At 37.5% G+C, this 24,002-nt stretch overlaps 5 protein-coding genes and 1 pseudogene across 6 annotated transcripts; 2 read left to right on the forward strand and 4 right to left on the reverse strand.

Moving 5' to 3' along the window:
• The first annotated feature begins 577 nt into the window (after positions 1–577).
• Positions 578–1,495, forward strand: LOC131547916 (olfactory receptor 10A4-like; annotated as a pseudogene).
• A 661-nt stretch (positions 1,496–2,156) lies between these two features.
• LOC131548443 (cytochrome c oxidase assembly factor 4 homolog, mitochondrial) lies at positions 2,157–2,960 on the forward strand. Its single transcript, XM_058789708.1, has 2 exons — positions 2,157–2,271; positions 2,467–2,960. Exon 2 carries the CDS (start codon positions 2,468–2,470, stop codon positions 2,717–2,719), a length of 252 nt encoding a protein of 83 aa, XP_058645691.1. The 5' UTR covers positions 2,157–2,271; position 2,467; the 3' UTR covers positions 2,720–2,960.
• A 2,464-nt stretch (positions 2,961–5,424) lies between these two features.
• Positions 5,425–6,432, reverse strand: or42a9 (odorant receptor, family 42, subfamily A, member 9). Its single transcript, XM_058789578.1, has one exon. The coding sequence runs from the start codon at positions 6,430–6,432 to the stop codon at positions 5,425–5,427; it is 1,008 nt and encodes a 335-aa protein (XP_058645561.1).
• A 421-nt stretch (positions 6,433–6,853) lies between these two features.
• Positions 6,854–7,645, reverse strand: LOC131547727 (olfactory receptor 1L6-like). Its single transcript, XM_058788344.1, has one exon. It carries the CDS (start codon positions 7,643–7,645, stop codon positions 6,854–6,856), a length of 792 nt encoding a protein of 263 aa, XP_058644327.1.
• A 2,131-nt stretch (positions 7,646–9,776) lies between these two features.
• On the reverse strand, positions 9,777–10,781 carry LOC131547917 (olfactory receptor 1468-like). Its single transcript, XM_058788706.1, has one exon. The coding sequence runs from the start codon at positions 10,773–10,775 to the stop codon at positions 9,777–9,779; it is 999 nt and encodes a 332-aa protein (XP_058644689.1). The 5' UTR covers positions 10,776–10,781.
• Positions 10,782–14,339: 3,558 nt separating this feature from the next.
• Positions 14,340–19,933, reverse strand: LOC131547713 (olfactory receptor 1073-like). 2 transcript variants are annotated; one of them, XM_058788322.1, is made up of 3 exons: positions 19,780–19,933; positions 15,574–15,711; positions 14,340–15,414 (listed from the first exon to the last, which is right to left on the reverse strand). In XM_058788322.1, the coding sequence occupies exon 3, from the start codon at positions 15,371–15,373 to the stop codon at positions 14,375–14,377; it is 999 nt and encodes a 332-aa protein (XP_058644305.1). In that variant the 5' UTR covers positions 15,374–15,414; positions 15,574–15,711; positions 19,780–19,933; the 3' UTR covers positions 14,340–14,374. The 2 variants fall into 2 exon arrangements, with proteins under 2 accessions (XP_058644305.1, XP_058644308.1); XM_058788325.1 differs by lacking the exon at positions 19,780–19,933 and adding an exon at positions 15,994–16,356.
• Positions 19,934–24,002: the final 4,069 nt, after the last annotated feature.

Here is a 24,002-nt window from a genome sequence, read left to right on the forward strand (position 1 = left end):
AACACAATTTACTGACCCCAAACTTGAATGATAGTGCAAGTTATATGTATATAATGCCACCTTTGTATTATCACTCAGAGAGATTTTATTGTTGTTACAAAAATAAACACAAAAATAAACTGGACAAATTAGTGATACTTCAGGCAGTTAGTTACACCATCATTAATCTCACATTAAGTAAAAAGTGCTAATGAATGTCTTTTCTCTAAAGACTATTTAGATACCAGATCATTTTTTCTGTTTAATGACACCTCAAACTGTTCAATATATTGGTAACTGACCAATATATTGCCCCAAAAAAGATTCAGGTTCAGAAACTGCAGGGAAGACAAGAGTGTCTCCATTATCCACAGACCACCACGATATTGTTGTATGTATATGATTAGATAATCGTTGCAACATGTCAAGTGTAGACTTTCATTGATAGATTTCTGTTTGAATGTCAGAAAAAAAGCTTATGTCCTCAAATAACACAGATGTTAAAGGTGATTTGTAAAGCACAAACTGTTTGTGACTGTTTCTCAGGTATCTGGTTTCTCGCCCGCTGAGGAAGCTGGGTCATAAAAAAAGGACTGCCATGCAAAACGCCAGCAATGCCATTATTCAGCCTGCAGGATTTTACATTGTTACATTGAGTTCAATGCCTTACAGTAATATCTATGTCATGTTCCTCACTGTGCTTTATGTGATCACAGTCATGTGCAATGTCTTTCTGATCGCCATCATTTTCTATGACCACCGTCTGCATGTCCCAGAGTTCATGGCCGTTGCTAATCTGGCTTTGGTTGATATTATTCTCATCACCTCTCTTGTGCCTGGCATGATCAAGACTTACATTGTTCTAGACAATGTTGTGCCATTCAAACTGTGCCTTGTGCAAATGTATACTTACTATACTTTTTTATCCCTTTCTTATAACAGGTTCATTGTGATCTGTTTCCCTTTATGACAGGAGTATATTAACACAAACACCAGAATGGCTTATATAATCAGTGCAGTTTGGTTCTTTGTTTTTACTGTAATACTCCACGGCGATGCATCTGTCACAACCCTCTCATTTTGTGGCTCTCTTGACGTCAACAGCTATTTTCGTGATAAAGCTCGCTTGTAGTGATGTGACATCCCAGTGGAATTTTGCCACTACTTTAACTATACTCTTCAATGCTGGACCTTTGATTTTTATTTTCTTGACCTACATGGGTATACTGAATGCCGTATTCAGAATGAAAAATAATCAGAGCCGTTATAAGGCGCTGGCCATGTGCACAGAGCACCTCATATTAGTGGCCGTATTCTTCATTCCATTTTTTACTATCTTCTAAAACTTGGGAATTAATATAAACTCAGATGAACAGTGTGCTTGTCTTTGTCGTCCCTCATCACACCCTGTGTGAATCCCATCCTCTACTCACTGAAAACTAAAGAGGTTCAAAGCAGGATTCATTCATTGTTAACCCAGAGACTGTCTGTTCATGCTCTAAAAAATGCACATTAATGTACAACATAACTGTTGTTCAAGTGTAAAGTGCTGATTTTATTTATAATGTTATCTTGGAAGCTTTCTGTGATGCTTCTTGTATTATGTTGTGGTAATTTTAAAATACTTTGTTAATCATACTTTTAAATCCCCAACTATACATTTGCTTTGCACTTAACTTGTAAAAATGAATCTTCTTGTTTAACTTGCAATATTTTGTCATTTAAAATTTCTTTAAGTGCAACACATATGTAGGCAGTCAGCTTGTTTGCTGTTTGCTTTCAAACATCCTTTGAATAACGTAAATCTCCATGCTAGCCAATTCCCCAGAAGCCATATTCTATGTTTTATTACCACACACAAAACTAAGTCTTTCTTTTTAACAGGACTATATGCACTTCTTTTCCCCTGTATGAAATCCAATAGTCATAATGTTGAAACTGTTCGCTGGCTGACCAATATTTGTTTAGAAAGTCAACCTAATACGTGCTACTTGAGACAACAGTCAACAATAAATCAGAAATATGTAGAAAAATATCTTGACTGAATTCTCTAGAGGTATCGTGGCTTTACCAAATAAGCGCTTCAGCCGATTGCAATTGTCTGATACAACACTACCATCTAGTGAGTGACAAGTGTAATTACATCTACTGTCTTTTTTTTTTTTTTTCTTTGTCAATGAATGGACACGGACTCTTAAAAATGTAACACATTTCCTGTTCGTGATATGAAATGCTCCCGGCTAGGCAAGTTATGAAACCTTCCTGAAGCTCTTGAAATCTCAAACTGCAAAGGCAAGTTTATTTAAATATAAAACCTTTAAGAGATTTGCTACAACAGGCTCGAGTGTGAAAGACAATCGAATACATACGAGCGGCTTGTTTTTTTGTTTGTTTGTTTGTTTTTATAGCTTTTTAGTTGTAATGTTTTTGGATAGTTTCGTCGTTATTTATTCCAACACATTTCAAATTATAATTTTAAATTATAAGGATGACATCGACTCCTCCATCCCCTCACAACCGGAGCAGGAGTGAGGATGAGGATGATCCAGTGGACGGGATGATCTCGAGGACAGGCTGTGCTGAGCTGCACTATGCTCTGCAGGAGTGTATGGCTGAGCATCAGGACTGGAGGAAGTGTCAGACTGAGGTTCAGAAGTTTAAGGAGTGCATGACCACCTACCAGAACACTCGCAAAGTGCAGCTCCTGAAGCAGAGGACTTCCGCCACACAATCTGCCTGATGCAGAGGCCTCTGAGACAGTGCTCCACAATAAAACATCCATCGTATTTACTTAACAAAAGGCGTAGTGTCAAGAATTTGTCAAGCACAGAAATATTTCATGAAAATGTTTCATGTCTGTTTAATATACATATTTATTGTACAATCAGAATAAAGAAGCCAAACAGAAGTGTTTTCTTTAGTCTCAGACTTTGTACATGTTAATAATAATAAAAAAAAGAACTCACAATCTGAAAATAATTTTTAAAAAATATATTACTTTTATCACAATATCATAATTAATTGAATATAGGTTTGCTGAACATTCATAAAACAGTTTCACTGGGGGCTTGCTCTTAGGTTTTAGAGAAGTTTGCCCTACTTATCACTCTATGTTCTACAGTGAGGAAAATAAGTATTTGAACACCCTGCTATTTTGCAAGTTCTCCCACTTAGAAATCATGGAGGGGTCTGAAATTGTCATCGTAGGTGCATGTCCACTGTGAGAGACATAATCTAAAAAAAAAAATCCAGAAATCACAATGTATGATTTTTTAACTATTTATTTGTATGATACAGCTGCAAATAAGTATTTGAACACCTGAGAAAATAAATGTTAATATTTGGTACAGTAGCCTTTGTTTGCAATTACAGAGGTCAAACGTTTCCTGTAGTTTTTCACCAGGTTTGCACACACTGCAGGAGGGATTTTGGCCCACTCCTCCACACAGATCTTCTCTAGATCAGTCAGGTTTCTGGCCTGTCGCTGAGAAACACGGAGTTTGAGCTCCCTCAAAGATTCTCTATTGGGTTTAGGTCTGGAGACTGGCTAGGCCACGCCAGAACCTTGATATGCTTCTTACAGAGCCACTCCTTGGTTATCCTGGCTGTGTGCTTGGTCATTGTCATGTTGGAAGACCCAGCCTCGACCCATCTTCAATGCTCTAACTGAGGGAAGGAGGTTGTTCCCCAAAATCTCGCAATACATGGCCCCGGTCATCCTCTCCTTAATACAGTGCAGTCGCCCTGTCCCATGTGCAGAAAAACACCCCAAAGCATGATGCTACCACCCCATGCTTCACAGTAGGGATGGTGTTCTTGGGATGGTACTCATCATTCTTCTTCCTCCAAACACGTTTAGTGGAATTATGACCAAAAGTTCTATTTTGGTCTCATCTGACCACATGACTTTCTCCCATGACTCCTCTGGATCATCCAAATGGTCATTGGCAAACTTAAGTCGGGCCTGGACATGTGCTGGTTTAAGCAGGGGAACCTTCCATGCCATGCATGATTTCAAACCATGACGCCTTAGTGTATTACCAACAGTAACCTTGGAAACGGTGGTCCCAGCTCTTTTCAGGTCATTGACCAGCTCCTCCCGTGTAGTTCTGGGCTGATTTCTCACCTTTCTTAGGATCATTGAGACCCCACGAGGTGAGATCTTGCATGGAGCCCCAGTCCGAGGGAGATTGACAGTCATGTTTAGCTTCTTCCATTTTCTAATGATTGCTCCAACAGTGGACCTTTTTTCACCAAGCTGCTTGGCAATTTCCCCGTAGCCCTTTCCAGCCTTGTGGAGGTGTACAATTTTGTCTCTAGTGTCTTTGGACAGCTCTTTGGTCTTGGCCATGTTAGTAGTTGGATTCTTACTGAAAAATTGAGAGAATTAAGAAAATGTATTATTTATATGTGAGCGGAAGTTTTTTTTTTTTCAGCATTTATATTTATTCCTCCCCTTTTACATAATAATGAATTTAATCTCATCACATAAAGCAACAGTATGTTTTCAAAAGAGTTTAAGATCGTCGTGATATATTTATATTTTATAAACATTTTTAATGTTAAGGTGATAAAAAGGCATTAGAAGCCACTGATGTAAATAAGATTTACAATTAATTGTTATGCAGGTAATTGGTTCATTAGACAAGATATTTGGTTCATGCTAGCTTGTCATCGCTAATGACATTTGTAAATTCTGTAAATTATGAAAACTCACACTAACATAAATTATACTTAACATTTGTATGTGTGTGTGTATAGTTCTGTCTTCATGATTAAGTACTTTGGTCTATTACAGAAGCTTTATTTGACCTTTTTACCTTTATTTGACCTTTTTCAACACTGTGGCCATTTGAAGGCTGCACCAACACTTGTTTACTTACATTTTGTGTGTTTCTTTTGAACTCTGCTGCTCCCCGTAGACCGGTTACCACTAGACACCCTCTAGAAACATTTGATCTTTGAAGCTTCTCTGAATGGCACCCGAGGGCTGAATGGCTAGTTGAATGGCTTTTCTTACTAACAGACAAACTGGTTATTAAAACACGTTCACACTTTAATATATATATTTTTATTTCTTTGTTGTTTTTACATACATTGTTGAAGTGGCCTTGAAATTTCATTTAAATTAAAATTTTGAAATGAAATTTCCTTGTCAGTAGAAATTACAACAACAGAGCCACACAAAATCTGTGCAATTTTTTTTGAGCACTGTGATGTTAAATTCTAATCACACATGAGGAATTTGTACAATTATTTTATAATATCATCATATAACACATCAAACCAGCCAATCCTGTTGAAGTGGACATTTGTTAAATGATCGACTATAATTAAAGTATATAGCTTGTGTGATATGTATATGCAACAAAGGACATGAAGTTTCTTTCATACAATCATTAAACAAACAAAAATGTTAAGGACAAAATGTGAAAGGACAAGCGCCTATATTTCCATTCTCTGTTTCGCATCTCTCTCTGTAGTAGTGTTCACCTTGTGTCGTTTGTACAGTTCTTTTATGGATTGCATGACCTCCTCTGTCTTTAGAGTGTAAATGATGGGATTCAGCATAGGTGGTATTATTTGCGTCAGGGAATTGTTAATTATCCGGGAGTTTGGATCAATAGATGTTGATATGGATTTAACATTTACACTTAAAATCGGTAGATAAAAAACTGCCACTAATACAAGATGCGAGGTGCAGGTTTTCATGGCTTTGATGCGATCAGCACCATGAGCAATCTTGAGCAATGCCGCAGCAATGCAACAATATGAGAGGGTTATCACTATCACCGGCAGGCAAATTAGGAGACCAAATAAAACATATGCCATGAGGTAGTTTATGGAATTACTGTTACAGGAAAGGCTGATGACAGGGCCGTGATCACAGAAATAGCTATTGACCTCAGTAGACCTACAAAAAGAGAGTCTGTTGACTAATCCCACAAGGACAGCGAATAAAACCATGGAAAACATCCACATACTGCCTATAATGAGTGACATGGATGTTTTGGTAATAATGGCATGATACCGTAGAGGAAAACAAATAGCAACCAGTCTGTCATAAGCCAAAGCAAGTAGTGTCAAAGACTGAACGTTCATAAAATGAAACACAAAAAACATATTCATCAAGCATGCTTCATATGAAATGAGCTGGTGCTCAAATAAAAACATGTCTATGAGTTTTGGAACCAAAGCCGAGCTTCCACACAGATCAGAAAGAGCCAGATTAAAGACTGCAATGTATTTGGCTGAGTGAAGTCTGCGGGCCAAATAAATGATACACATGATAAATAAATTCCCCAAAACAGTCACAGCATATACAAAACACAAGAACACATAGTAGTATTTTGCATGAGGGAAATTAGAAAAGCCTCCGATGAAGAATGTTGCAGGACGAACAAAGGTCACATTTGCAGAGGAGTTTGACTGCACTGAAGTCAAGCTGCCCATTGTCTGGAATGTTGTGTTACCTGTGATAAAGAACTGTTTTTAGATATGCACTCGATAATATAATGATTTCAGTGTTTTTACCATTATTTCTTAGCACTATGATTCATTGCAGACCTCTCAGCCTTCCTAAACAGTTATTCGGAATAAATACAGTACAGTGTGTCTAAACATTACAATACAAAGGAATATGGTTAGGATTTATTTAGTTCACATGACATATCGTATAAACATAAAATCAGACTGGCACAAGATTAAAGATGCTGCATTTACAATTCATGCTTCAAATAACACAAAACAAACACTGTTTTACATTTAGTAATTATATATTATTTTCAAGAATTCCATACAAAAAGCACACAGCTACTATCATTCTAACTGGAACACAGTTGGTATTCTAGATGAAAACATTATTTTTTTTTTGCTAAGCCTTTTTCACAGATGCCATAAACTCCTTTGTCATGAAAGTGTAGATTATAGGGTTAAGCATCGAAGGAAGCACAGAGGTCAGAGAAAGAATACTTATTGTAGTGCTGGTGCTTAAAAGGACCCAAAATACATATGTTATGCATATGGGCAGGTAAGCCACTACCATTAAATGAGCAGTACATGTCTTTGTGGCGTTTTGATGGTCCTGTGGGGTTCTGAACAATGTTACAGCTATGCATGTGTATGAAAAGATTACACAAAAAACTGGAAACATGATGATGACCTGAAACAGAACACTCATGCTGACACAGCTTGGGAAATTTGACCTGCGATCAGAGAAATGAATGATTATGACTCTAGTTCTGCAAAAATAAAGTCTGCTGATGATTGTTCGCATTAGTGTTAGTGTGCATGAAGCACCAATTCTAACAAGCATAGATCTGTGGGTCACAATCATATGATACCTCAGTGGTAAACAAATGGCTGCTAATCTTTCAGAAGACAGAATACTGAGAGTTAGTGAATGCACTGAAAAAAATAACATATTGGAGAGCATATCACACAAGCACAATCCATACGGGATCAACTGATTCCCGAACAAAAATGCACCCAGTTTCTGAGGGATTACAGTGATACTCTCACAAATGTTTGTCAGTGATAAATTAAAGACAGTGATATATTTAGGAGTTTGAAGATTTCGGTCTGTAATGATAACAAACATAAGGCAGGAGTTTCCTAGAATAGAAATAAAGTAAGCAATAAACAGGAATATATAATAGTATCTCATGTGAGGTATACCAGAGAATCCAGTAGACAGGAAGGAAATATTCCTGCTTCCAGTAACCTCTTGAATCATCTTTTTTCATCCTGTCCAGGCAGAAAAGCAGAATGCAAAAAGGTTGAAATTTGATATAATAATAACAACGTTAATGAATAATTAATAGGATATTCTCACAGTAAGGTCTTAGGGAGGTTTGCCCGGCCTGCAGGCTTTCCCTAAAGCATTATATACTGAATGAAGAGGTGTCAGTCCCTTCAGCATATCACTGACTGTGACAGTCTCGACCAATGGTACACCTCTATAGAGCTGTCATCTGGCCAATCAAATCACAGCACTGGGAATAATATCAAAGATAGTTAGTGTATCTGTATTTGCCCTGGTTCAACTGCCATTATATCTTGGTCCATTTATCTTGGGTGAAAAGTGTAACTAATATATAGAATTAATATCACCACACTTAACGTTGATTGATTACATTAAGAATTGCAAACATCTTTTGTTTTACAAGTTTTCTGAAATGTGATATTTAATATGAAAATGAGGCATTATTTAGTTAAATATGCATTAATTTGCATGCATTTCCAGAATAGAAATTGAATATTCAAAATTCTATTTTGTTGACATACTACTGTTAAAGGTTTTTACATTTTTTTTAATAGTTTTACTGTAAAAAAATAAAAAATAAAAATAAAAAATCACCATGTTTCTTTAGGAATAAAACTTGGTGTGAAATTAGGCAAATTATATATGAACAGACCCCTTTGTAAAAAACCATCAGAATATAGACAGGAATTAAACAGAGATTTAATTAGATTTCTGGCTCAGTGAATGAGGGAAAAAAAATCATTTTGAGAAAAAGGCCTTTAAAGATATGTATTTTCACAGAAATCTACAGACGGAAATAGATAAAGTATGTTAAAATAAACATCTAGACTAGTATTTTGGATGTTTCTTTTCTGTAGCCTGAAACAGCATGTTATGAAAAACCCAAAATATCAAAATTGATCAGTGCATGAAAAAAATAATGTGCCTGCCTGTAATGTCTTGCCTTCAGCACCCAATGAATATGCAGAAGGCAAAAGGTATTGTGTGGCTTCAGAATTTACAATAAGAGTCATATGGACTTCTTTTAAGACACTCTTAGTGCTTTTCTCTCCTTTTCTCTCCTATTCTATCTTGGCAGGCCTAGTTACTATGCCTTTGTTCTTATTATGGGTAATGTCAAAAGTGACTTAATTGATTTAATGAGTGTAATTTAACCATTCAGTTTCTTTCTCCCTTTACAGCCATTAAAATGTATATATATATATATATATATATATATATATATAAATGTTATGATATGGTTCCCACATCAACCGACTGGCAAAATATATAATTGTATAATTGTTTACAGTAGGTCACAATTAAACTCAATCCATCATCCAGCACAACACTTGCTTTTGCCACTAGAGGGCACACTAGAATCAGTTTTTTTCCACTAATCAAACTCCAGTATATCTACATGTTGTTGTTAGCAAATATACAAAATTTACAATGTTTATATCTTTTTACACAAAGATGTGAAATGAAAATAGTGTCACCATTTACTCACCTTCATGTTATTTGTACATTGAATGAATGCTTTTTTTTTCTTTTTTCTCCATTCAACACTTGTTGAAAATTAATTGTGAGGCTAATGTGACATTTTGTGTTCTACAGTATAGATGAAAAAGTCAAATTGCTCTGGCACAATATGAGGATGAGTAAATAATTTATATTTTTGTATGAATAATCCTTATTTACCCAATCAGCACACATGGAAAGCCTTGTTGCACTTCAAACAAACATTTCAGTCATTTCAAAGAAAACAAAATTAAGTAATTTATTACATTCATTCATCTTTCATTACAATACAATACAATACAACTCAATTACAATGCAAATTCTAAATTCTGTGACCTCATAAATATTTTGAGTAATTTATTTTTATCACATATGAGAAGGTTGTGAGATTATTTTCTACAACATCTGCACACACAGGTCAGTCAATTCTGTTAAATTAAATATTTGTTTAATGCGGATATGAATTGGATATTCTTAGTCAACACACATGTACAGATTGCTTAATATTGTTCAACAAAATCAATCTTATTTTTTAATACCCCTTTACATTTAACCTTTTTCTCTGTATTATAGTGTTCACCTTGTTGCATTTATATAGTTCTTTTATGGATTGCATGACCTCCTCTGTCTTTAGAGTGTATATGATGGGATTCAGCATAGGTGGTATTGTCTGTGTCAGGGAATTGTTAATTATCCGGGCGTTTGGATGGATAAATGTTGCTAAAGCTGCAATATTAATACCTAAAAGTGGCACATAAAAAATTGCCACCAATATGAAATGTGAGGTGCAGGTTTTCATGGCTTTGATCCTGTCAACTCCATGAGCAATCTTAAGCAAAACTAAGGCAATGCAGAAATATGATATGATTATCAATATCAGTGGCATACATACGAGGAGACCAAAACAAATGTTTGCCATGATAATATTTATATTATTATCATTACAAGCTAGTCTATAAATAGGGCCATGATCACAAAAATAACTATTGACTATGTTAGATCTACAAATAGAGAGTCTTGTGATCAAACTCACCATTGAAGCAATAAAAGTGACAGAAAAAATCCACATCACCCCTATGATCAGAAACATGGCTTGTTTGGTTACAATGGCATGATACTGAAGAGGAAAACAAATAGCAACCAGTCTGTCATAAGCCAAAGCGAGTAGTGTCAAAGACTGCAGATTCATGAAATGAAAAACAAAAAACATATTTGCCAAACATGCTTCATATGAAATGTCCTGGTGCTCGAATAAAAACATGTCTATGAGTTTGGGAATCAAAGCTGAGCTTCCACACAAATCAGAAAGCGCTAGATGAAAAACAGCAATGTATTTGGCTGTGTGGAGTCTGTGGGCCAAATAAATGATACACATGATAAATGAATTCCCTAAAACAGTCACAACATACACTAAAGACAAAAACACATAGTAGTATTTTGCATGTGGGACATTAAAAAAACCATTGATGAAAAAAGTTGCAGGACGAACAAAGGTCACATTTGCAGAGGAGTTTGACTGCATGGAGCTCATGATACCTGTTATCTGGCTTTTTGTGGCACCTGTGATGAAGAACTGTAGAATTAAGTAGAAGTACACTTAACAACAGAAAATATTCATATTAAAATGTTTCATTTCCAGTCACAGTGCATTAATGTTTGGATCTTCTTTAATCTAGTCATATTGCACTAATAATAAGAGTAATTTGCAGTAAAATCAGTGGAAAGAAACAGAGGAAACAGATGGTTTATACTCAACCTTCTCTAAAGCTGCCACCATCTCATTAATTTACCATCCATCAGACAAATTTATAGTAGATCATTCTCCTGCGCTTTGGACTTTAGTCCATAGATCATCCCATCTCCCTACAGACTTGAGGAAAAATAGCAAGGAAGAAATTTAGCATGTGACATCATGAATTTATTGCTAAACAGGAGTACTGTACAAACTTAATGAAGTTCCTAAACGTAAGTTAGGGAGGAGCGAGCGCATCTAATCTTTCAATCAACAGCCAGAGTATATAAGTAGCTGCTTACCTCTCTCCGGTCTCAGCTGCTCTAGCATCCCTCCACCTCCCCAATCTCCACCTTCTTCTTAGGTACCTTGCCCTTTGTAATCACCTCATATCATGTCACTGGGGGTTTTATCAGAGCTCGAGTTGAAGCTGCTTCATCGAGCCACTCTCAGTGGACAGCAAGCCAAATAAGTTTACTCTATTTCCTAATGATTATATGGGCAAACGAACTCGTTAATGAGAGCAAAGTTCTGGCATGAAAGGTGAAAACTCACCTACTATGCTCAGTTTCTTTTCATTTATTTTGAACAGACAGTAGTGCAAATTACAATTGTTTCCATCTAGATGTGAAAATACTAAATATTATTACATGTTATATATATAAAATCTGTTTTGTTTTCATTGTGAGTGTACACAAATAAAAGCAGACCTTTATACAGTGATTATTAATAAGACAATGTGTGTTTAAAGTTGATTCTGCTGGTATAAGGAAACAGTTGAAGTGATCACGCCGGAGCGCGCGCACACACACACACACACACACCAGTTCCAGCATTGCTAACTTGACAGCGCAGTTGGTATTTTATCAAAATAAAGTACAGTGAGCCAAACATCAGCGCGCCCACCTCTGTGTCACCGCTGGGACGCAACTGAAGTACAAAGCCTATCATTTACATAATAAATAATAGTTTAGCATTCAGATATGTTACATCGCAAATATGGAAATATTATGGAATATTTGGATTTGTGCCGAATGAGAGAGGTAGGATACACGAGATCAAAGCTCCATTTCGCAAACAGTTGAGTGCGCAAGCCTTTAAAGTATACTCCCTTGTCAGTCTATGTGAGAGACACGTTCAGAATCAGCACATGGTCACTGTCTAGGGGGGTCTGTTTTCAAGTGTGCAACTCATGGCATTTGCTGTTCTTCTGCTGGCGATTATCAAACAGCGCTGCATTACTGCGGGCACCCCCTTCTGGATTGGGGGTGAATTGCCTGTATTCGTCGTAAGGCCTCATGCACTGAAACGAGACGCCCGTACCGTGACGGTTCGGCACGAATACATGTACCGTGCCACCCCTAGCAGCCAAAGAGCTTGTTGCTCAACATTCAAATACTTGACTAGTGCTTGCTGTAGCAGTTACAGCACGCTTCAGAAACCCTGCATCTTCCCCAGCTCCACCTGTATAGATCTGCTATGTGATGATTCGTCTATGCTATGGGGGTTATTTCATATATGTTGTGTGCAGCAGCAGTATTTCTTACATGCTCACAGCAAAATGTATTGGCAATAGCAAGTCTCGGTACTTGCTCTGCCACAGCATCAGCAGCAGCAGCGTAGCAGACCTATTGCAACAAGACCAAACACATTGACATTGTCATGTATATTACCATGGCAATCCCTTCAAGAGTTGCTATGACAGAAATAATATTTACACTAAAGAAGTATGAAGAGAAATTGCTATACCCCAAAATTATTGGCTTATGAAGTTGCTTCAGCACTGCTTTGTGTACAGCCATTACTGGGGAAATCTCTATCTCTCCCACTCCAAAAGCACCTCCTGCTGGCAGAGAATGAATTTGCATTTTCAATAAGCCCGTCTGATTTATGTAGCAAACATATTTTGCTTGTTATCAGAAATAATCTACTCTAGAAGGACTTTGCTGTTGTTATTGATTCTTTGCGAAAGGCTACCGGAAGTTAAGTTTTGGCAACAACGCATGCACAGTAAAGTTTGTTTATGTTGTTGCCATTGAAACCGTCTATACTAACATAATACTGAAGTCCTCTAAAGTCATTTTCACAAGGAAGGAAAACTGAAACACAAGATGGCACCAGTTTACATTTGCATTCTACATGCATTCAGGCTGGCCACAAACTTGCATATTTTGGGCACAACAATCAAGGGCCGTGGCCTGATTCGAAGCTTGTCACAACTGAAATTTTGTCCAAAAAATCCTCAATTGTGTGGTGTCATTAAGATTATTTTACTGGTCCCAATCAAGTCGGAGCCTCCCTGATCCCAAATCATGTTTGATAATTTATGACTCTTGATTGGGCCGCCTCCAATGGGATACCCACAATAACTAATGAGAGCGAGCAAACTTCACCAACTAGATGTAGCGTGCTTTTGTTGCTGAAACATGGCAGCCACAAATATGTCACAGAAATGGAGTATGAAAAAGAAGATCGACTTGTACAACTATAGAAACAGTATGAGTGCCTTTATAATGTGTTTCTCTGACATCTTGTGCCTGTGGAATTGCCACTGTGAAATTGTTACTACAATCATCAGGTGTGCTGGCTGAATTGTCTAGTGTGTTCATTCAGAGGATTATAATGTTAAAAATCGGTTGAAACCATTCTTATGTCTGTGGTATCCCATGGTTTTAAAATCGGTTAGATTTGAAAATTGTCTAGTGTGAACCAGCCATTAGCAGTGCTTTTATCCGATGTAATTTACAAGCTTAAGCAATACATCACAGCACACAGTAGGCCTATTATGTATTATGTATTATACAATGTCAAGTTTATTAGAAAGCTATATTAGGAGACTAGAGCGGAAGAAAAATGCTGAGAAGAGAATGAAGGTTTTTTTTTTTTGTATGAAACAAGAGAGAGCAGTGTGATGTAAATGTTCTCTGTTCTTTTACACAAGCAAGTAGGAAAAGTTTAATGTTTTTTTTATGTAAAATATACCATTGTTTATTGTGTGGATTAAACAAAAATATGTTGTATGACATATTGAACACTTGTGTACTAGTGTTGTTTAATTTTTTGTCACTTTTACTGCGTTCATTTTATTGAATCAACACTTTAAAGTTTAAAGTTAAATAAATTTAGATCATCATACAATGCATCACAGTGTTTCAAATCGCACATAATAGTGGGGATAAGTCACTGCATAGTCATAATTAAAGAAACAGTAAACATTAGACAAACAAAATCCATAGAGGATCAACCTGGTAAAAGAAATTGTTTAATTTTAATTTGCAGAGCAAGTAAAATATCCTTTAAATATTTGTTAAATGTTCATAACAGAAAGTTTTATTCAAGCAAATGATGAAGGTTAGCAAACAGTAATATTGATAAGAACCAAATCTTTTTAAATCATTTTAAATTCTCCCATTGCATTTTATATTTATTTCTATAGTAGCACACACCCTACTGCGTTTGTACAGTTCTTTTATGGATTGCATGACCTCCTCCGTCTTTAGAGTGTATATGATGGGATTCAGCATAGGTGGTATTGTCTGTGTCAATGAAATGTTAATTAACCGGGTGTTTGGATGGATCGGTGTTGTGGCAGCAGCAATGTTATTACTTAAAACTGGGAGATACAAAATTGCCACCAACATGAGATGTGAGGTGCAGGTTTTTATGGCTTTGACCCGGTCAGCACCATGAGCAATCTTAAACAGAGCCAGAGAAATGCAGAAATATGTGATGATGATCAGTATGAGTGGTGTGCACATGAGGAGACCAAAGCTAATTTTTCCCATCAATACATTTAAAGAATTTCCATTACAAGCTAGTCTATAGATAAGTCCTTGATCACAAAAGTAACTATTAATAACAACAGATCTACAAAAAGAGAGTGTATTCACAAAACCTACAAGTACAGATAAATATGTTACAGAAAAAATCCACATCACCCCTATGATCAGAAACATGGCTGGTTTGGTTACAATGGCATGATACCGTAGAGGAAAACAAATAGCAACCAGTCTGTCATAAGCCAAAACAAGTAGTGTCAAAGATTGCAGATTCATAAAATGATATACAAAAAACATATTTGCCAAACATGCTTCATATGAAACAACCTGGTGGTCAAATAAAAATGTGTCCATGACTTTTGGAATCAAAGCTGAGCTTCCACACAGATCAGAAAGGGCCAGATGAAAAACAGCAATGTATTTGGCCGTGTGAAGTCTGCGGGCCAAATAAATGATACACATGATAAATGAATTCCCCAAAACAGTCACAACATACACTAAAGACAAGAACACATAGTAATATTTTGCATGTGACATATTAAAAAAACCACTGATGAAAAATGCTGCAGGACGAACAAAGGTCACATTTGTAGAGGAGTCTGCCTGCATGGAGCTCATGATGCCTGTTGTCTGGCTTTTGCTTCACCTGTGATGAAGAACTGTTATAAAAATACAGAATATTAAAACAATAATTTCATTTCCAACCACAGTGCATTAATGAACAAAAATGTTTAGATGTTCTTTTGAATCATATTGAACTAATCACTGCATTAAAATCACTAGAGAGAAACAGAAGAAACTCATGATTTATAATCTACCTCGTTCAGAGCTGCGACAATATCATTATACTACCAGCCATCGGCATATTTATATAGGATCATTCTTGAGCTTGGGACTTTCGTTGATGGATCAGCTCTTCTCCCTGTAGACTTAATGAAGCAGGGGCAGGAGTAAATCTATTAAAAGTAAGCAAAAACACTTACCTTAAAGCTTGAGAAGATGACTTATGAGCATGAGGCCTACTCTATTTAATAATATCAATCATACCAGTGTACAACCAGCGTTTTATTTTAAGTTTTCATATTGTAAAAGTTTTTGATAGTGTAACAATATTATGGTAACATCAATACTGAAGTTCTCTATAAAGTCATTTTCAGTACAATCATTAAATGTGAGGTATAACGCTGTGTTTACTACTTTTTCACTACATTCCTATGGAAAACAAGCTTCACACTCACATGGTGGTTTGTTGAATTGAGAGCAACCTAGAACATCAGAAAGCTGACAGATTCTCTGGATGGGTTTGCAAAAATGTATTAAACTGATGCTATATCCAAGCTTGCATCTTTCCAATTGTAATCGTGTGTATAATATGATGATTGTATTGGGCATGTAGTGGACAAAACAGAGGCTTTGCAAGATTGTTGCTGCAGTGTAAACATAGCATAATGGCACCTTGATGCTAGACACTTAACTCTGGGTTACTGCTGTTCTAAACCCTGCTTTTTGCCTCGAGTAGAGGAACGCTTTTGAGGTGTCTAATGCATGAAACACTACAGTGTGAAATGATTCTGTGTTAGAATTTTACTCCTAGATGTTTGGCAACAGACACCCAATGGTGTACCTCGTATCAAGGTTATTTTCGTAAACGAAAACTGAAACTAAGACAAAAACTATTGGTCAAAAAACATTTTCGTAAACTGAAATAAAATTTAAATTGCTAAATAAATGAAAAACTAAAACTAAACTAAACTAACAACAGTAACTGAAAAACTAACGAAAATAAAATAATAATTAGCAAAAATAAATAATCGTGTTCGTTATTTAATAAGCTCTCATTCTGTGCCAGAAAATCGGACCTGTGGTGGTTTAGGGAAATAGATGGCGCTTCATGCACGTGAGCTGCGTCCTACATTCTAATTTCACAGAGAATGCGTTTTTGCATTTAAAAAACAAGACGCGGGCTATGAAATAGGAAATAACTATAAAATATGAAATGGGAGATAATAATAATGCATAGTTTACAGCGCACAAATTAACACAGAATTAAAAGTTTTGGATGAGCTGACTTTAGTGAATAGTCATTTTGTCACGCTTTGCGATTACTATGGTAACGTCCGCCTCTAGTCCATGACACGAGCACCGCCTTGACTGTATAAAACACATCCGAGATGAAAGAAAGCGATAGCCGCGCTGTGTTTTTGTGTAAAAGGGGCTTTAGAACTGGGATTGATTGCGTTGCTCATCTGAAGCGCGTGCGCGCTGGAGCGGCTAGTCAAAGTAAAGTGCAAACACCATTTAAATCACCATATCGCATTCATTTTTGAGTAGTATGAGGTTTCAAAGCATTTTAGGTTGTTTCTTCTTATTGTGTACGTTCATAGAGGGAGACGGGACATACAGTAGTGTGCACCGGTGGCTCGTATGTGCAAAAAATGCATTGAAAACACAGATGGACAAAAATAAAGTTTACAGAGTTTCAATGACGATTGCAAAGAACAAGCCTGCTTCCCAATGTGCACACTGTCCATGCTAAATTCTATGTGATATTAGTTATTTTTAACACTATTTAGGGCAGATAGGGTGGATAGTATGCACATTGGGACGCAGGGCATGTTTCCTCAAATCCAGCACTGGAGGGCCATTGATCTGCAGAATGTAGCTCCAACCTGATAAATACTCAACTGCCTGATGCCTTCTAGTAACTCTGAAAACCCTGATTAGCTTGTTGTTTGTAAACTATTGGCATATTAAACAAGATTACATCTTTAATATGGAATATGAACATGAATATGAATTAATAAATTGTATACATATAAGTTGCATATTTTTGGTTTTTGTTAAATTGAAAACAATTATTTTATTTTCATTATTAAGAGGTTTGTACGAGTTAACTGTAAACTGCAAACATTCAACTTTCCTAAAATGAAATGTCTTGGTTTGGTCTACACTGGAAGTGTTCCATTAACTCTGTTAAACTATAATTACTAAAACTAAAACTGAAACTAAAATATATTAAAAAACTAAACTAAAACTAACAAAACCATTAATGAAACTAACTAAAACTAAACTGAAATTATAGGAAATTTGAAAACGATATCAAAATAAAAACTAATTTAAAAATTCAAAACTATAATATCCTTGCCTCGTATTCATGTGCTTTAGACAGTCACAGAAACACTTGATGTTGAAACAGTAGTTTCAGAATTTGAGGGAAAAGTTCTGATGGACAACGTTTAGTCCATAAAGCACATTTTTGAAAAACTTGGTTGTACAGTCGGCATATATGCACAATAGTAGATATTAGAACACAGTATCTAGAAACGTTAACACAAGACATGAAACTGAGGAAACAGAGGTTTTAAATACTCTGGGAGTGCTAATCAATAGAACAAACAGGTGTGCAACTCAGTTGGGAGTCATGGAGACAAACTAGTGGCAGGGAAAAAGGGAACATAAGAAGCTAGTGCATATTAAACACAGGAACTAAACCAAAACAGAAGAAAAAAATGGCATTAGTCCCCCTTCACAGAAAGGTGTACAGTAGTGCTAAGTAAACACTGGGGATGTAACAATATCAAAATCTCACAATACAATAATATCTTGATATGAAGTCCACGATGCAATATTTATTGTGATATTTGAAAAAAGGACAAATGACGACTTGGAAAAATGTTTTTAAATTTTGTACATTTTAAAGTTAAATTATTCCATCTAATGCGCTTTGAGAGTTAAAAATTAAGAGCTCCAACCCATGTTCTTAACTAAGAAAACTCAGAAAAAAGAAAGTCAGAAAAAAGTGAATTGACTTGTATCTGAACTTTAAAGGGTACTGTCTCAGTCTAAATTACATTCACACTGGTGTTTTAGGAAGCCAAACAAATTAGAATATAATAATAATAACATCAATTTAATATTTTGTTATTCCTGTGACAGTAATAGCCATATATTGTAAAAATAAATTGCACTGTAAAATAAATGAAAATGAATATTTCGTAGGTATATTATTTTTGCTTTATACTGCAGTAGGAAAAATACAATACTTCTTTCCTAAATTCTACACTTGAAAGAGATCTTAGGTGTGTTTGACTTCATGCAGGGCCGTGCAGACCGATCGGCGGCTGACTTGAAGCAGTGCATGCCGGTTAGAAAATTTGTCCGACTTGATCCGGTGCCGACGCCACGTCACTGTCACGTGTGGCATCAAAGTACCACGATGATGTGTTTTGAGAGCAGCCGTCTGACTCAGCTAGCGCAGTTTCTCCAGAGCGACTGCAGGAGCGCTGATGACGACACAGCTGTTTTTAATTTTTCCATAATAAAAAAAAATTAAAATAAAAATACTGCTCACAAATGTACTGTTCTGATTTTAGAACAGTAAAGGCTTTTTTACTGTATAGTCGCAATGTTATATTGAGTCACATTTAATAAAAAACACTGATGAAAGCAAATATACCCCCACTTTATTGGTATTTAAATAGTATATGTTTATGTTGAACTTTATTCTTGCATAGATGGCCCTGTATTAAGCAGTATATAAAAAGTGTTTCTGTTGCTCATGAAAACATTTCTGAAACGTCTGTGCATTTGACAAATATTCCATGTTATTCACTTCATCTGTGATAAGAGTATGCAGACACCGTGAGAGCATCACTACCGGGAGCAGAAATCTCCGCTTTCAATTCCGCCCCCGATTGCAAAATATGTCTGTGCAGCGCTGCATGAAGTCGAACACACCTCTTGTCAGGATTGGACCAGTTTTGTCATGTGTTTCAGTTCCTGTTTTGCCTTATATGGTCTTTTTCCTGTCCTTGTTTAGTTTGATCATTAGTTGATTCCCCGCACCTGTCTGTCCCTCGTTATCAAGTGTTTATGTTAAAATTTGGTAGTGAGTGTTTGCAATTTCTCTGTATATCTGCCTGTCTGAAAATTCAGCAAAGTTTACATGTTGATCAGATTTATCTCACAAAATAGTTTCAGCATCTTAAAGCAATAGTTCAAGTGAAAATAAAATTTTTACTTACCTTCAAGCCTGTTTAAGCACCATAAAAGTGGTTCATACAATCTGCACACTATAATCCGTGTCTTCTGAAGCCAGACGATAGCTCTGAATGAGTAACAGAACAAGTGTAAGTTATTTACTCGTTTACTTGACATCTTCATTTGCTGCATTTATCATGTTCTTGATAGTATACGAGCAACAGTGTCTTATTGGGCGTAACTGGTTAGTGCAGAGAAATGCAGAGGTGTGATGTGGGCTCTCTTGGGCTTATAATGAAGACTTCATGCTGCTGCTTTCTGAATCGTTTGTGAATCATTTGACTCACTGATTTGCATTTTGGTCACAACTGCTCACTTGGATTGGAATATTATTAGTAAATAATAATAATAATAATAATAATATCTTACATTTTGGTCTGGTCCTAATACAAAGTAACAGATGACTTGAAATTCTGTTTTGTTTTGTTGTTATCTTTATAGCCTTATATTGCTGAAGTCTTATAGCTTAATTGTATATTTTTCTCATTCTTCTGTATTTTAGAGATGTTATTTTAATTTTACTGTGTGCCCAGCTTTCAAAGCCATATGGTCTGTAACAGTTTGTGGTTGTCTTGCATCATAACTAGTTTCTCTTGAGAACTGTAGTCTTGTAAATGTGAATGTTGTAAATGGTGTAATTATTCAATCCAGTGGGACTAAATTTGAGTTTTCTGCATAAATGTGAGATCTGGAAAGCCTGAGGATAATCTCAGTATTGTGCTCTGGACATGCACAGACACTCTTGCATTGTAAATAATCGCAGTGCTTGATATTCCTTGCACATTCTGGTTGGGGATTGGGACTGGTTGCCCACTGAAGCTAAGCAGGGTTGAGGTTGTAGTCTGTGTTGGTTCTTGCACCCCAGTGTAGTGATGGGGACACTATACTGTCAAAAAACACCGTCCTTCGGATAAGACGTTAAACCGAGGTCCTGACTCTCTGTGGTCATTAAAAATCGCAGGATGTCTTTCGAAAAGAGTAGAGGTGTGACCTCAACATCCTGGCCAAATTTGCCCACTGGCCTCTGACCATCATGGCGTCCCGCGCCATACAACATCCAACGGGGAGGGGGGGTGGGCGCTCTGGAGGCCGCAAGAGGCAGGGTACCAGGATGGACGGCCTCCAGGGTGGGTCAGGGGACTCAGGAGGCCAAGGCGGGTCTGCCTCCGAGACATCGGCCTCGGCCTCTCTGGCAGGAACCTTACTACCCCCACCCCCCAAAATTTTCTTGGGGAAATTTAAGGTGGATCTGGGCAGGTGATCAGGGATATCGGGCTCTTGGTGGCGCTCTGGCAGCGCGGAGATAGGGAGGCGCCTTTGTGGCATAGGCACCGAGACACGCTCTGGCAGCGCGGGCTCTTGGGGGCGCTCTGGAAGTGCGGAGCTGGACGGGACTAGCGGAGACGCAGGAGGGTTGGACGGGACCAGCGGAGATGCAGGAGGGCTGGACGAGGCCAGCGGAGACACTGGGGGGCACTTGCGAGGGGCAGGCACTGGCGGGCTTGCCATATTCTCTGCCGGCGGGCTTGCCATAATCTCTGGCGGCGGGCTAGGGAGAGCTGCAAACGGCGGCCGGAATTTCCCCATGAACGGCAGGCTTGGGTGATCTGCGAACGGCGGCGTGTGAGGGAGAGCCACAGGCGGCGGGCTGGTTCCGACTCGGGTCCGGACACTTCCCACAGGTAGACCCCTTCCCTCCAGCACAATCCTGTGGTGTCTGGGAGGTCCACGGGGCTGTGGTAAGAGACCCCGAGCCAGAACAGGTGGAGGATGGCCGCGTCGTCTAACGCAACCCCCGCGGCCAATTTGCAAAACTCCCCCGCGAACTCGTAGAAGGGGAGATCACGTCGGGCAAGGGCGAGGATGGGAGCGGTGAATTCCATTTATTCGGTGTTGGTTCGGTCTTCTGTCACGTTGCTGACTCCAGGGAAACGTGGGAACTTCGGGAAGAAGGACTTTATTAACAATAATCATCTAGACATACACATCAACATATGACATTCAACTGACAATCACAAACGTACAACTAAGACCGAACACAGGACTTAAGAATACTTGGGGAAACTAGATAATTAATAACACAGGGCTGGGGACTAATAAACTAATGACAAAAACTAGGACACGGACAGGAACTCCAAATAAGGTCACAAGAGGAGGGGAAACACAAGACGGAGAGACACAGTCTGACAGAAACATTTTCTTTGAGGTTCAAATAGGGTTTGAACATGTTCAGTGACTTTTAAAAGAGACTGCGAAATCGCTAGTTGTTTTTTGAAGGAAGTATATATTTATATTTATGCCATTGTCTGAATACTTGATTCTGATTGGCTGGCAGGTGTTGATTAAATTCGTTTAACTGCACAGGTAGTTCCAGGTCAGTTTAATCACGTCCTATATTAACGCGCTTCCTATAAACATTGGTAACCATAGTAACATACAGTACAGTTACAGTTGAATAGTAGTACAGACGAAAATAACCGTAATTTTTATCGTTCCGGTCAAATATTGCAGCACAAATATTATTAACATCTTTAATATGTGAATGCTGGGAAATGACCATGGCATAAACGTGATAATCAACGGCTAGCTGTGCATTAAACGATTTGAATGCACTTCGCAGAGGTTCGCGGAGGTTTTTCTTGTACTTGTGCATCTCACTGAAAAAGGGTTATAAGGTAAATGATTGTACATTGTATGATGCAAATTATTTATTGTAATGTCAGGTTTCGTATTTGGTTTATGTATTGTTTGTTTCCGTTTTGTTGTGTGTTCGTAGTTCTTACGGTGTCTACTTGAATGTCAACGTATTAAACATTTTCGGAAACCTCAGTTAAGGAGCATTGACCATCATTTTAGTGGGGTAGCAACAGTACTGGCTTGGGATGGGTGTCATCACACATCTCAACCGATGAGAGCATTTGGGATGGGCCTAAGACTGCAGCAGTGCTCACATGAAGCGCTCACGACTTCATAAGTGGGAAATAAGAAGTTTCCTGTCACTTTTGCCGCTCAAAAATGTTTACGCAATCATGCTTTACGTATCAGAAGTTCAGCGCTTTGACACTACATGCGTACCGCACCTGAGCCCAACTGAACCACGCTCTGGCCCACCTCCAACTGAGCCAGGGACGGCTAAACGAACCACGGCCGAGCACGGCAGGGATCAATCACACTATTCAAACGAACCGAGCTTCGGCATCGTCCCATGCCATGTTAAGCATCTTCAGATCTTGTAGCACTGCAGACATTCTAAATAAAGTGCGATTATAACTTTCATAATCCAAGTATTGTTTCATTTTTTTTATTGATTTCATATTTCTATATTCAAAATATTATGTTTAAAACATTAATCTCATTATATGATGCAATATTATTGCTTAAAATTGCCACCAACACGATGTGAGGTGCAAGTTTTCATGACTTTGATTCGGGCAACATATAATGATACATGTATAATGATACGTGTTGTTCTAGTTGAAGTAATTTGTAGAGTAGGTGGACATCAATACTCTGATTTTAATACGATTAAGACAATACTCTGATTAAGAGTCTACCATGTAAACAGAGATTTTTGATGACCTTAATCCGGCTAAAGTCATAATCGAAGTAAACACTAATCGAATTAAGACATGTGGAGTATTCCTATTTTAGTCACATTATTGAAGTGCAGTACAGATATGTATACACCTTAATAACATTATTACCGTCGTGCAGGACTTTTCGCCGCATTTTGCGACAGGATACACACGGCAGCGGTCAACCGTTTGACGGCAAACAAAAGAGCTTCAACACCGCCGTCGTCTGTATGCACGTACAAATAATTAACTGCACTAGAAGCTTTCATAAAATTAAAAATGAAACACCCAAAACTGTATATGGCATCATCACAAAGACGAACTATATGTTTATAAGTGAAATTCTAGAGGGGACGTCGGATGGTGTCACGTGGGATGTAATGACGCATGCCATTAATCGATCTATGTACTATAAGATGTAAAACGGGAACATGAAAGGATTATTCTAAAATCAACTCATGTAAACCCCTCAATCATAATATTGTCTTATTCAGAATAAGGTAAATAATTAGATTACTGATGTCCATGTAAACGTAGTCAATGACTTAAAGGGTTAGTTCACCCAAAAAGGGTTAGTTCACCCAAAAATTAGTCCATGTTTTACTCTCCCTCAAGGCATCTTAGGTGTATAT

The sequence above is a fragment of the Onychostoma macrolepis genome, chromosome 10 (assembly GCF_012432095.1).
Source record: "Onychostoma macrolepis isolate SWU-2019 chromosome 10, ASM1243209v1, whole genome shotgun sequence".
Classification (NCBI taxonomy): Eukaryota; Metazoa; Chordata; class Actinopteri; order Cypriniformes; family Cyprinidae; genus Onychostoma; species Onychostoma macrolepis.